Source organism: Ambystoma mexicanum, chromosome 6q (genome assembly GCF_040938575.1).
Source record: "Ambystoma mexicanum isolate Mex_15411 chromosome 6q, UKY_AmexF1_1, whole genome shotgun sequence".
In the NCBI taxonomy this organism is placed as follows: domain Eukaryota; kingdom Metazoa; phylum Chordata; class Amphibia; order Caudata; family Ambystomatidae; genus Ambystoma; species Ambystoma mexicanum.
Window position 1 is genome coordinate 1,125,086,202 of NC_090937.1, and position 14,070 is coordinate 1,125,100,271.

Below are 14,070 nucleotides of genomic sequence, written 5' to 3' on the forward strand. Positions count from 1 at the left end.
GCTTCTGGTGTCCCGCACTCTGAGGGGGCTCATGCTCTGTCAGTCCTGCTTCCTGGGAGTCTGGAGGATCTTCCTGGAGCTCTTGGCCAACTTAAAAGCAACACACACAAACTGGTGTTCCTCTCCCTGGCTCTAAAGTTTCCAGCAGCAACTCTGTGGAAATTCAACCAGCTCCGAGATGTATTTCCAGGTGGCTTACTTTGGAGTTGTTTGGTCCCACCAACTCAAGGGGAGAAGTCGTCATTGCAGGGGTTTCTCCGTCAATGCGAACTTGGCATTTCGGCACTGCAGCAGGGCTTCACCGGGCAAACCAACGGTCCAGGAATTGCAGCAGGCGTGGTCTTCAAGTTCTTCTTCGGTTCCTTCGTCCAGTGGTCGACTCTGCCTTCCAAGCCAAAAGACTCCTTTTATTTAGTTCTTTCCCTTTCATTCCATCCTGGCTGTCAGTCACCCAGCAGGGTGGCTGTCCATGCTGGACAGTCAGCTGGCCAATCATCACTGAGTGCATTTGGGTCTCCTAGGACACTAAGCACAGGGAGTTTTCAGGCACCACCGTCACTTCCTGCCTACCCCAAACACCCAGGAGCCAGAGGCAGGCTTCACTCGTGAATCCCGCCAAAGACAAAACTGACAAAGGAACCAAGCCTGGTTTGGCGTGCAGAGTAAATCTCAAGTACCACCTTTCCACAAAGAAATGGTGAAAAAAGAAGACCGGGGCCATTCTTACTGCAGCTGTGAACGCAGCCTTCGGTAAATGCACACCATGGTAGTAAAAACGAAACCACTGCCACCAGTCATTCAGTGAGGAAATGGTAAAAAGTGTTACATGAGAAGTTAGACAAAAGGGGATACTAGGTAACCCCTCCAGCACCCCATTGTAAAATAGTGTGTGCTGGGTCTAGAAAGTTACAAATGTAAGTAAAGTCAATTTCACTTTACTGCTCTGGGAAACTGTAGTCTATCCCAGAGAAGGTATTTAAACCTTGAGGAAATCTGGAAGACTTCCCTGTGTCACTGCACTGAAGGTGCTGTGTGACACAATGTAAAATATGATGCCTATGAAGTTTGTCAGGCTCCATAACCAAAAAGAAACACAAAGCTCAGAAATCACATTAAAATACATGAGTGGGAAAAAGGGTCGTACTCTCGCCAGGTTAAAAAAAAAACAAGTCCTCAAAATCCAGCAAAGTTGCTGGGGGTCTCTAAGATATAGGGAATTGGCACATTTCTGAGAATTCTCCCTAACACTCCCCAGCTGGGCAGAGCAGGTTCCAGAGTTCGGGAATAGTTAACTAGTTCACACTAGCAGTGGAAAGGAGAGGGGCCTTCAGGGGCCACTTGTGTAAAAATTGATGGATGCGCTAGGGGCCACCGGTTAGGGATGCAATTACTCACCGACCCCCGGTGCACTCCAGACCATATTTCGGCAGTCGAGGTCACTTCGGTTGCAGGCTCAAATGCAGCAATCTCGCGGCTCTGCAGCTTTCAGCAACAAACATACAGCGTTGATTCCCAAACGGCACAGTGGTGATTTCTCCACTCCTGGTGGATAGATCAGGCCAGTTCCACTGTAGAAGGCTCCAGGAACAGAGGACCACAGCTGCAATGAACTTGCAAAGTTCATCACCACAGCTGAGCCACACGGAAACCGCATATACTCCGGTTCGGGTGCACTAACTTTACTCCAGACCTGGGAACGCCCCGTGTACGAAATTCGGTGTTAGAGTGCCGTGAACACTGAGCATGCGATGTACCAAGTTTCAAGGGCCTCCTCGAAACGGTGGCGGTATCAGGGCAAAGCACCTGCATAAGCTGGTCAGCCCACTGGTTGGGCCACGGACGCTTCCAAAAAGGCTTACTTGCAGGTTTTGATGAAGGTGACGAGAATAGTTGGTCCCACTATTCCAATGGGTCAAAGCGTCTCTGCAGACCTTCTAGGACGACCAGATGCAGTGGGGTCCCACACGATGACAGCGTGCTCAGGGTGCCAAACCTTCCAGCGGGTCACCAGTGGTTCCTCGACCTGGCTTCTTAGTTTCAGGATACTTCGCGCCAGAACGAAGAGGACCCAATGGGAGATGCAGGCATACCATACATGGACCAATCATGGACCACAATGGTCCCAGGCATTCACAGCACACCAGACTCTCTAGCACCCAGGATGTGTAATGGAACTAGATAGTCCAGCCCACAACCTGGGGGCGCACACTCAAGGCATGCAGAACTCAGCGAAAGCTTGGCACGTTGTGGGAAAATGCATGCCCAAATAAGGACTGACCCGGGTCGGCTCGACCTGGAGAAGGTGAAGGGGCAAGATGACCAAAGGACAGGACAAAACTTCATGGCATGGCCATTTTGGACCCAAAATATATAAGGGAACCTGGCTTTGCCCTGAAAAACCCAGGTGGGTGCATGTTTTAATAATCATACAAATCAGGGTGAGAGGTCACATATTTTATATCTGTTTCGTGGAAACTTTTCATGTGTGTTGTAGAAGGGATTATATCACAAAGAAGTGTTTCAACCTTATGTGTTTAATTTGCGTCTTTTCTTAAAAACAAATGTGGGAATAGAGTACCCAGAGACATTCAAAATTGTTTTTTTTACAAAGCTCCAAATTAACAGACTCCAGCCACAACTGCCCTTTCACATCCTTCGCAGTAGAAAATTCAAGTGTGGTGCAACCCTGCAGTAGAATAATTCAGGGTGTGGTGAAACCCCAACCTAGCAAAATTCAAATTTGGTGCAACCTTACAGTAGCAGAATGTATGTGGTTGATCCCCACAGTTGTAAAACTCAAAATGTGGTGGAATCTCAGAGAGGCTAAATTCAGAAGTGCTGGGACCTCACAGTAGGAAACTCAAACGTGGTGGAACCTCATTGGAATGTCATTTTCAAATTGAAATCTCACAGTAGCAAGATTCAAATAAGATTTAAACACTGTGCAATCCTGCAGTAGCACAATTCAAAATGTAGTGGAGCACCACAGTAGCAAAATCCAGACATGGTGCAATCCCGCCGCAGCAAAATTCATATGTAGTGAAACCTCACAGAAACAAAGGCCAAACGTGATGAAACTCCGCTGTAGCAACAAAATGGCAGATTCCAAAAACTGCAAATGTTTCAGGCGGAGAGACTTCGCAAGAAGCAGTATACAAACTGTGGTATGTTACATCGTCCCTTACCATTTTTCGGTGGCCCTCTGGGTTGGGGGATTTTGGGGGTGGGGTGGGGTGGGGGTGACGGAGCAGGGCTGGGCACCAGATGAATAGGAAAACAGGAACAAGTTGCCCATATCCACTTGCCCTCCGCCGGCTACCCCAAGGGTGACCATTATGTTGTGGTTGTTCTGGTAAACGTGCTTTTCTGAGCACCAATCCAGCTCAATGAGGGCAGGCAGTGGGAGTGGGAGTGGGGAGAGGTGGGCCTGGGTAGTGCTAACCCCAGTGCAGGCCACGGGCAACAAGCACACTAAAATGCTTTTAAAAGTGAGGCTTTACCAATTAAACCTCACGTTTGTCTTCTGCTCCCTTCTGAACGCTGCAAGGTGAAATGTGCATCAAAACAAATGAGTTGCTATTAATTGCTTAAGAAATGTCCCAACTGATGGTTTTCACAAAATGCAAATACTTTTTTTTAAGGTGTTGTATGATTCAATTCACCCAATGGCTACAAGAAATAAAAAGTTAACATGCTGTTAATCAAGCATTTCATCTTCTCATGGTTCCAGAGACTTTGAATAGCTACGATGCAGAAAAAAAGCAGTTTTGAAATATCCATGGTTCCTTGAAAATGTTATTCTTTTGCTCTTACCGTTTTCTTCATGTGAATACTCAGTCCCGGCAATACTGCACCTGCGGAAGAGCATTTTATTTTCAGTGAGAGTTCCAGTCTTGTCGGAGAAGATGTACTGGATTTGACCAAGGTCTTCAGTAATATTCAAAGATCGACACTCAATGTTGGAGCCAGATTTTTCACAGAAGAAATCAGAATCCTTCTCGATGAAATAGATCTGTCCAAGTTTCACAATTTCAATGGAAACATACAGAGAGATTGGTATCAAAACCTGCCAAAACAATGAAGCACTGTTAAGTTTAGGATAACCATAACAAACAAAAATGTGTTATTTTGTTTAATGTGTTACCTGCAATAAGATGATATTTGTCCAAAACATATAAAATCCTGCTAAGGCTGGAGAGATCGGTTTTCCATCGGACTCTGGCACACCAAATAATGGCATTTCTGAATATCGACTTAGCCATATCCAATGACCTTAACAAGAGAACCATTAGAGAAAAGGTTAATTTGTTTTCTGAACTTCACTATAGGTTTCCAGTGCATTATCTGAATATTAATTTCAAGTGTCAATTGCAATTCGTGCCAACTAAAAAGGTCTTAAATTACAGTTGAGCAACAAAACCTTTTACATAGAAAAAGCCTGAAAGTGCACTAAACGCTAAAAACAAACAAAAAATGTACACGATTCCTGAAGTTATACAAAACTTAATTGCTCGGATTTCCTAACCAGAGAACTACACCTAGCTCTCCATATTGCTCACTGCTGTACTGCCTACCCTCTTATGTTTGGTCTGACCGAAGCATACGTTTAAACTATAGGTCTGCAAGCTGACTATGTCAAACAAATCTCAACAAATCATTTATTTAAAACTTTATTTAATAATCACACAGAAAATGCAGACAATCAGCAGCGGGCACAGCATATACTTTGACTTCTGAATGTTTACCAAAACAGTACTAAGTCTCAGGATTTGAGCAAGAAATCAGTGATAGACTGTGTCCAAGGGCAACGAACACACAGCAAACAAAGCACGACCCCAAAAAAGCTCAAACCAAATGACCCTGTTTTGAACCAACGAGCTCAGTGCAGAACCCCAGGGCGAATCAGAGTAGTGTAAAATGTTTTTAAAGCAAGGGCTCCATCGGCCGATCCGGCAACCGAATACAAAAGTCAAGGAGCTGGAGCCACTCTTGCACGTATGTAGAGAGTCTATCCTACTGCAAGACCCCAATCTTTTCAGCTGAGGCGATCTCCCACAGTTTATACCACCATGCATTGATCTGCGGGATGCCCACTGACCAACATCTGGCCAATGAAACCCTGGCAGCAATTCGAAGGTGGGTGATCAAAGTGGAGTTCTGCCCACTTATAGGGTAAATACCTTCCACCACATCCCCCAAAAGTATAAAAGCGACAAGACCTCTTCTAGTAAATTTGGGCCTTCTCACAAGACCACCAAAAATGAACTATGTCCCTATGAGCCCCACAGTTTCACCAACCGAGGGGCGGGAACGACGGGTCTATTTTATGTAATTGAGCAGGAGTCATATACGATCTACAAAAAAAATGTTATAAGCACCTTCCTTATTGGTAACACACTTGGAGGAGGTACTAGCCCTATGCAAATCCATGCCCAGGAATTCTGTGAAATTGAAACTTTCCAATCACTCTCCCACTGGGAAACAAAGGGAAGGCTTTCGGGGTGATCTTCCCCTTCCAGAAGCGGTATACAATGGAAATCTTTTTCGACTTGATTCCCTCCCATAGTGAAGTTTCCAGAGCTGAAGGCAGGCGCAGACGCCCCCCGCCCCCGTCCCGTTCATGGGGTTAGAGGCCCAATATCATAGCTGTAGATAACTAATGCGTTCACTCCCCAGGATTCAGAATGGTCACTTACACTTGATAAAGGGGAGATAAACATCCCCCCATCAAAGCAAAGAGGTATGTGAGGCCCCCTCTCCTCCATGCTGCCAAGGCCCGTGGGTGGAGACCAGGGGTGATTATAGGATTACCCAGAACCGGGGACAATAGACCCAAACCCACTGGGACTTTACAATTTCGTAAGGCCCTGTCCCAATAGTGCAAGGAAGTAAGGGTTGAGGAACAGAGGGCCCCCCTTTGAGATCCAGTGAAATAATCAAGGAAAGGGAGTGTATGTAGTGCCAGGCTTGTGACCGACTGCCCGATCCCCCCCTCCAGTGGAAACACATACATGTTGATAGCTGTGATCCTACCTAGCCATGATATTCCCATATTATTTATTATTTTACAAATCTTATATAGTGCTTTATCGAAACCGCTGGACATAGCAATAATCGGTACAATAGATGCAAAGAAAAAATAAAATCCCAGCAACAAAATTCACAAGGCAGGATTTCAAGCGAGAGGAAAGTTTAAGAGAGACTGAACTAGATGAGCTTGCAGGCGTTTTTTAAGTAGATTAAAAGGGGAAGGAGCGAATATCAAGAAGAGCATTTCAAAAATGAGGGGCAAGAAGTTTGAAGGAGCTGAAATGGAGGAAGCGCACGGGATGGAGGGACAGAGAGGAGAAACCGAGAAGGAGCAAAGGTCACATACAGGGTGGTACAGAGAAATCAAGGAGCAGAGATGGGGAGAAGCCAGTGAGTGAATACTTTTAAAAACAAAAGCAAGGAAATGAAACTCGAAGCAAAAATTTATTGGAAGCCAGTAGAGACGGGTCAAATAGGGAGAAATCTCGGGAGAAATTCGAGAAGACAAAGAAAGGGTAAACAAGATTCTGACAGCGGAGTGAAGAATTCAGTGCAGAGGAAGGAAGGCGTAGTTATGACAGGCCAATGTATAAAGAACAGCATTAGTTGAGACGATAAAGAACCAAAGTTTGAAGAAGTAGGCTGGTGGAGGAAAAGGTTAGAAGATGGCAGATCATCTTCACACTTAACAGACCATCCATCTTATAGCGATTCTGAGATTTGCAAAAAAAATGCAAAATTAGCCGATGGCCGCTATAAACTCAACAATGCCTGCAAAAATAAACAAACATTTCATTCTGGCTACTGAGTGAATGCAGCCAAGTGTTTCACTCTCTCCTGCCTTGTGCGAGCCGTTTACAAGATGTCAGATTTGACATCATGCGGTTCCCCTACAACGCCCTGCATGGTTTTAAAAACTTGATCCTTCTCCATTTAATTATCTTCGCTGAAAGCATTGGATTTATAGTGTAGAGGTCATAAGCTTAGTCTCCAGTGAGAGTTAAAAGAACAAAAGGACAAATCGTGCTTAATTTGTCAATTTGATCATTTCTTTTTTTAAACTAACTCAAAAGTTAAGATGATCAGCCCTTGGCTGTATAATACAACCCGTTCAGCTAAAGAAAAGTGTAGGGGGATAAAGTCCGGTAAAATAAAAGGATTTAGAATTGGGCGGACTGGCAGAGGTAAGGGTTAAAAACAATGAAAAGGGGGCGTGGCTTGGAGCACCGGCTATGCAGTGCTTCCTTGAGAGTTCCGGCGGGCTGCGAGCCGTATTAGCTGGTACATGGCCTTAATCCCATGACATTGAACAAGGGGCAGCATTGAATAGCTGCGGAAAGTCCATGGTGTAAAGCTCTTCAGTTGCAGGGAAAACGGGAGCCCACAACCACAGGAAACCGGGACCGAAGATCGTCCGGCCCGACAACAGACAACCCACAACATGACAGCCTCCTGGCGGGGCGCACAGTGAGACCCCGCGCAAACTGAAAAGACAGCAGACATATAGGTGCTTCCCAGTTGTGGAGGCAACAGGAGGCGGTCTGCCCAGTCACGCTGTGGGACATCACCAGAATGCTGGCACCTGCAGATGAAGCATAGAGGAGTGGGGCCTCGGAATCCTGGATGCTGGAGAGGGGAGGCGAGGCTGCAGACCTTCCCTACTGTGAGGAGAGGACCCTCATAGGCTGAGGTCGGGACCAGTAGCCAGCAGCAACAATGGCAGGCACCCGCAGCCGCCCAGCTGAGTTGGCGTGGGAGGCGCGAGGCGGCAGTCGGCGTGCCCTCTCATCTGGGAGTGGAGGAGAAGAGGCAAGGAAGAGGGTGTGGGTCGACTTGACAGCCCTTGCAACACTGAGCCCTGGTGCAGCATACCATCAGCAAGGCAAGTGGACACAGAGTCTGCAGAACTGGCAGTTGGCGAGGATGAGGCAGCCCCCGGAGGGACAACATAGGTGAATAATATAAAGGAAGTCCGCCCCCCCCCTCGCCGGCACACCTCAGACAAGCAGGAATACAAGAAACCCCTCCCCAGGGTCTCCAAAAGCAGCCCGCCACCAAACAGAACTTGAAGGGGAGGGAGAGGCAGGCCCATTACCAACAGAGCACTGGGAAAGCAGCCAGCAGCAACTCACACCGGAAACATCCCCACATCTTCAGACGCCCCCAGACGCAATGGCTAAACACAAACCGTAGAAAGCAACAGACATCGCCGCCATGCTGCAGCAGGATAGGAGCAAGAAATCAGAGCCCGGGACAAGCCACAACCCACTGTCCAGATAGATAGTCAGGTCACTGGGCCACCAAGGAGGACATACAATCCCTTCTGGTGGACATAAAGGCGGAGTTCAGGAACTGTATGACAGAAATATCTTCCTAGGTGGAGAAACTCGACTGCATGGGGGAAGTGGAACAGAGGATCAGCGAATCGGAGGAGCAAGCCCTAAACCACGTAGCCCAACCTGCGGAGCTCCAGAAGAAAGTGCAAAGAAGATAATAACAAGATATAGCATGTAAGCAGGAAGACACGCAAAACAGGGCCCAAAGGAACAACGTCTGCATCGGAGGGTTCCCAACAACAATTATAGACCAGGCCCTACAAGCATACGTGGGGGACCTCTTTCAGACACTCCTCCCGGACTGCAACAAACCCCTACTGCTACTTTATCAAACCCAAAGGCTGTGTGACCGTGGGAGACCCTGATGAACTTCCCCCTCGTCCAGCAGATATAATCACCCGGGTCCACTTTTTCTCCACTAAACAAGACATGACGGCCAGTCACACGCAGCGTGGCCTAACCTACCAGGGATCTCAAATCCAGATATATCAGGACCTGGTAGCAGCGACAGTACAAAAGCGGAAACACTAAAGCCCTCTAACAACGTTCCTCCAACAAGACCAAAAGATAAAATATTGCTGGCTCTTCCCGGCAACACTCCGCTTCACCTTTGAAGGCTAACTCTGCACAATCAATTCTCTAGGAGAGGCCAAAGGCATATTGACAGGAGGATCTTCTACCCTGGACGAAGACCTGACAAATAAATCCCCCCTCAGGTGGCCTGAGAGAAGACCCGAAGGTCCAACGAAATTCCTGGGCTAGAGTGGCACGCCGGTGGTGGAAAGCAAAATTCTCGCCCTTCAAGTCATGAAAGTTCACCCCAGAACTCTCTCACAAAGACCTGCAACCTACGGACCCCAAACAACATCAATCGTAGCTCCCCAAGATGAAACAGGAACTCTCGGAGCCTGCATGGCTCACCCTGACCCTAGGAGTGTACACTCTCTTCGGCTCAAAGCCTGATGGGCCCCACTGGAAGTTGGTTATTATTCAAAGTTATACTGTTGGAAATGGTGCATGTTCACAAAAGGTTAAAACCCTGGTTGAGCGGATATGCAAGAAAACGACAGACTTAAGACTACAATGGAATTCCCCCCCCCCCCCCCCCCAAGACCCCCTGCACCTTTAGAAGAGGAAGACCAGACGGGAGACGCACCGCCTCATCAAAAACTTTGTTTTGTAACCCTTAACACCAGAGGCCTGAACGCCCCCAGCAAACGGAAGTTAGTGCTGCATCGACTCAGACTTGTCAAGCTCAGTGGTCTTCCGGCAGGAGACCCACCTGGTCCCAGCCGACTTCCACTGGCTAAGGAGCAGAGCCTTCCCAAAACAGTAATTGGCGTCAGAGGCTCCAAACGAGGGGGCACAGCAATCTTAGTGGCCAGAGAGGTCCCGTTTACATAATTAGAGGCGCTGAAAAGCCCCAAAGGACGCTATATCGCTGTGAAGAGCAAGCTGTTCAGGCAGCTCTACACTCTAGTCTTAATATACGCTCCCAACGAGAAACAAGAGGACTTCTATCAAGACTTAGAAACAGATATTCATCCGTTCCTCGAAAGCCTTATAATGATGGTAGGAGACTTCAACGGGGTCCCAAACCCACTGACGGACAAATCCCATCCACCAGCACCAAAGGATTTCAAAATCGTACTGGCCCTACTCCACTGCTTCAAAACCTTTGAAGTGGTAGACGCCTGGAGAGTTCTGAACCCAGACACAAAAGACGACTTCTTCGAACAGGTGCACTGCACCTCCTCCCGTATGGACCTATTGCTCACTAGCCCACTGCTGCTTTCCTTCACAGACGAGACATTAATAGGGTTAAAGCGATATCTGACCATGCCCCGGTAATCCTGACAGTCCAGCTGTATGACCCAGACCCGCAGACGAGATCCCAATGGTCCCTGTATGATCCGTTACTAAACGATTTGTTGCTGCGGGACACACGACCACAGCTATCTGCAACTATTTTGTAGAAAACAGCAATGAAGATAAGTCTCCTGCCACAAGATGGGAAGCAATGAAGGCTGTCACAATGGGGGGAGCCAATAGTCCACAAAACAGCTTACCGAAAGCGACGCTCAAAGCTACGAGAAGTCCTGGACAAAGACATAGCAGTAGCAGAGGCAAAACAGCATAAAAGCTGGTCACCCAAGGCGGCCCGAGCCCTACGTCTCGCCTGCAGCAAACTCGAAGCATGCTATGCGAAAGACACGGCTCAAATCCTCAGCAGAACCAAGCAATGTTACTATGCCAACGGCAACAAAGCTAATAAATTCTTAGTCAGGAAAACTGGCGAAAGCCCACTCTCGGAATTACATCACAGGCCTGAAGGACACTGAAGGGGTAACTCAATATGCGGAGGCCACCAAGTTACAAATAGCAGTGGCACACCTACAAAGCACCATGACAGCTTCCCACAGATTAACAGAGCAGCAAAAGCAGTACATTGAGGAAGCCACCCTTCCCCATCGCTTAGAAACAGACAGGGCTTAGACTTGCCGATCTCACCGGAGGAAGTAGACGCAGTAATAAAGGCCCTGAAACACAGAGCCCCTGGCCTGGATGGCTTCTCCTCCAAATTTTACATACTTTTTAAAGCCCACCTGTTAAAGCCGCTAACAGATCTCTTCACCTCATTCCAGGAAACAGGAACAATAACTCAATCGATGGAAGAATCGACCACAATACTTTTATTTAAACCTGGGAAGGATCCAAGAAGCTATGCCTCCTACAGACCCATTACGCTTCTGAACATAGATGCAAACATATACTCCAAGGTTCTGGCAAACAGACTGGTGAAAACTCTCCCAGACCTAATAGACACAGACCAGACGGTGTTCATATTGGGAAGAGGTGCCGGGGATAACATCCGCCAAGCAATCAACCTAATCGAAGTGCCGTCAACAGCGCATAAGGAAATGGCTCTACTGACCTTAAATGACACCAAGGCCTTCGACAAAATATTATAAAAGTTACTCACCATAGTTATTAACGTACTCTTAGTCCATAGTCCCCTTTCTGTAACGCTCACCTGATTCCCACGGAGGCGCTGATCCCGGCTGGGCTGCTATCGTTTCTTCAATGGAGAAGTGTAGAGCTCGGACGACTCTCAGGACTGGGCTTCCTCTTATCGAATGTCTGACTTGCAAGGTAAGTTTTCTGCAGGTGGAAGAAAAAGGGTTAATCACCGTTTGATGGGATTCCTTCTCCCACCAATCGCCAGTTTCTCCCACAGCCTAGCTTTCTACTTGTCTCGGCGAGCTCTCACCTTAGGCGTATAAATGCTGAGCTCACCATCCTGCGTCTGGTGCAGGGGTGCGTGGATTCCAGTTACGTCACTGGATGAGTTCAGTGTTGAGGCTCAAGTCTTTTGCGGCCTTAGTTGTGGCACTGGTGCTGGGATGCCGAAGAGCGATGCCGCCGTTACTGCACGAGCAGATGCCTGTAAGTATACTGTAGTCTTTAGGCTTTAAAAGATGGGCACCTCAATAATGTCCCTTTTCCTTTGTTTCAGGCCTCGGGATGCTGTGTGTGTAGTTTTCCGTTGCCGCTGCACGTGCCGATGCACGCAAGTATAATGTTCGTTGGCCGCTTTTAATGGCACCTCTAATAATGTCCTTTTTCTACTTTTCAGGTGCCGGGATGCTGCGGTTGATGCGGCCGCTTCTGCGCGTGCAAAAACTGGTAAGTTAAGATGAATGCGACTGCCTTCACCCGAACCCCTTTTTAATTATGTCCTTTGCCTTTCAGGTGCAGAGAAGCTGCCGAAGAGAAGGCCGCGGTTAGCTCCGTTGCAATCACGGATGGATCAGGTAAGCGGGCGTGGCTGCGAGCGAGTTGCACTTTTCTAACCTTATGTTTATTCTTTGCAGGTTTTGCCGGTGACTCGATTCCAGGATCTGGTAAGTATTGTTCTGTGTCTTTCTTCATCCACAGGTTGCTGCGCGGAAGCTGAAGAGGACTCTGGACCTGGAATGCAGGAGCCGACTCGGTGAGCGTCCTGCTGCTGCTGCAGAATAACGCGAAGCACGTGTTTTCCATCGGGCGTGGTTTAAATAGCAGAGAAGTGCTTCCAGTGTGTGTTCTTCCACCGGTTCCACCCAGGTAAGAAAAGAGTTCCTGAATGGAGGGAATAGTTCCTCCCAGCCCTGATGGCTGGGGACTTCAACCAGACTGGATTGTTCTGGGTAAATATGCAGCATGGTCTGCCTCAGGTAAGTCCACCCAAGCATTATTACACTGTTTATCAATATGAGCCTATGGCGCCGGGACTGAAACCCTTCATGAGCCTGGCGCCAAAGGCGCCAGGACACGGTCCAAAGGGCCCCTGTAGGGGTCTGCTGGGTCCGGAGTAGTGGAAGACGGGTCTGCTTCCGAGGGCGCTGGGCCAGTCTATGCCCCTCGGGAGTAGCGCCCATGACACTTTCCTCCATACTGCATAGGCGTCCCTTCCAAGGGACGGGAGACGGAACCTTTTTCACCAGAAAAAAACCTTCCCCTTTAAATTTAGAGGCACGCAGGGGTGCGGCCCTGTGAGCATGCACTCCCTTGACGCAGCCACACCTCAGTCCCCATTGACGCGTCAACAATAGATTGAACATTGCCTAATGACACCAGTATTATTAGGAGGGGCGGGGGGGTGAGGAGGATGGTGGGACGTATGGAGGAAAAGGGACTAAGAGTACGTTAGTCACTACGGTGAGTAACTTCTAATTACAGTCCCGTCCCCTTCCTCCATACTGCATGGGCAATTACAACTGAATGTAGCCCCAGGGTGGAGAGGAGATCCTCCTTAAGCAAATAGGTTCCTGAGAACTGCCTGTCAGAAAGCTGCATCAGATCTAGAGCTGGCATCCAAACAGTAATGCTTGCAGAAAGCCGAGGGAGAGGCCCAAGTGGCCGCCCTGCTTATGACATGCCAAGGGACATGGCACTGGAATGCGATGGCCTTTGCCTTCGCCCTGACTGCGTGGGCTGCCCCACATATGCTTCTTTGATGGCCGAGACCATCCGGTGTGATATGGAAGCCTTGGAGGCCTGATAGCCTTGTCTTGCACCACCAAAGGTGACAAACAGGGCATCTGACTTGCGGAAGCCCTTGGTCCTGTCCAGGTCCAATTTCAGGGCACACCTGACATCTAGGCAGTGCAGAACTCTTTGTGCCTCGTCCTTTGGATCAGCAAAAAACATTTGAAGAACAATTTCCTCGTTCAAATGGAAAGCAGCACCTTAGGCAGAAATGCTGGGTGCGTCTGCAGGACTACTTTGTCCCTGTGAAAGGTAGTATATGGTTCTGAGGCGGCGAGCGCCTGGATCTCACCGACTCTTCGAGCCGAGGTGAGGCCTACCAGTAAGGCCGTCTTGATGGTGACCAGCCAGATGTCCACAGGCGCCATTGGCTTGAACGGTTTGTACGCCAGGGTGCCCAGGACTATGCTCAGGTCCCACACGGGGTGTGGCCTCCTGATGGGCGGGTAGAGCCTTGCGAGCCCCATCAAATGTTTGACAATCGGATTGGAGGAGGAGAAGACCCCTTCCTCTGAGTTCCTTAGGCCCAGATGGCTGCGAGTTAAGTGCAGCAGGTGTCCATCTGCGCACCTAAGTGGGCGAGGTGCGCCGTGAAGGAGAGTTCATACCAGGGGGTTGATGTCCTTGGAGTCTGCCTAGTGGCAGAACCTGGTCCATTTACTTTTATACTGGG

General features: G+C 48.5%; 1 protein-coding gene across 2 annotated transcripts in view; it reads right to left on the reverse strand.

Moving 5' to 3' along the window:
* ATP10D (ATPase phospholipid transporting 10D (putative)) overlaps positions 1–14,070 on the reverse strand; it is a 2,065,840-nt gene that overhangs the window by 1,136,345 nt on the left and 915,425 nt on the right. For both annotated transcript variants that reach the window (XM_069631716.1, XM_069631715.1), the window contains 2 exons: positions 4,145–4,272; positions 3,814–4,066 (listed from right to left, as the gene is read on the reverse strand). In XM_069631716.1, coding sequence (XP_069487817.1) covers positions 3,814–4,066; positions 4,145–4,272 — 381 coding nt within the window. The remainder of the gene's footprint in view (positions 1–3,813; positions 4,067–4,144; positions 4,273–14,070) is intronic.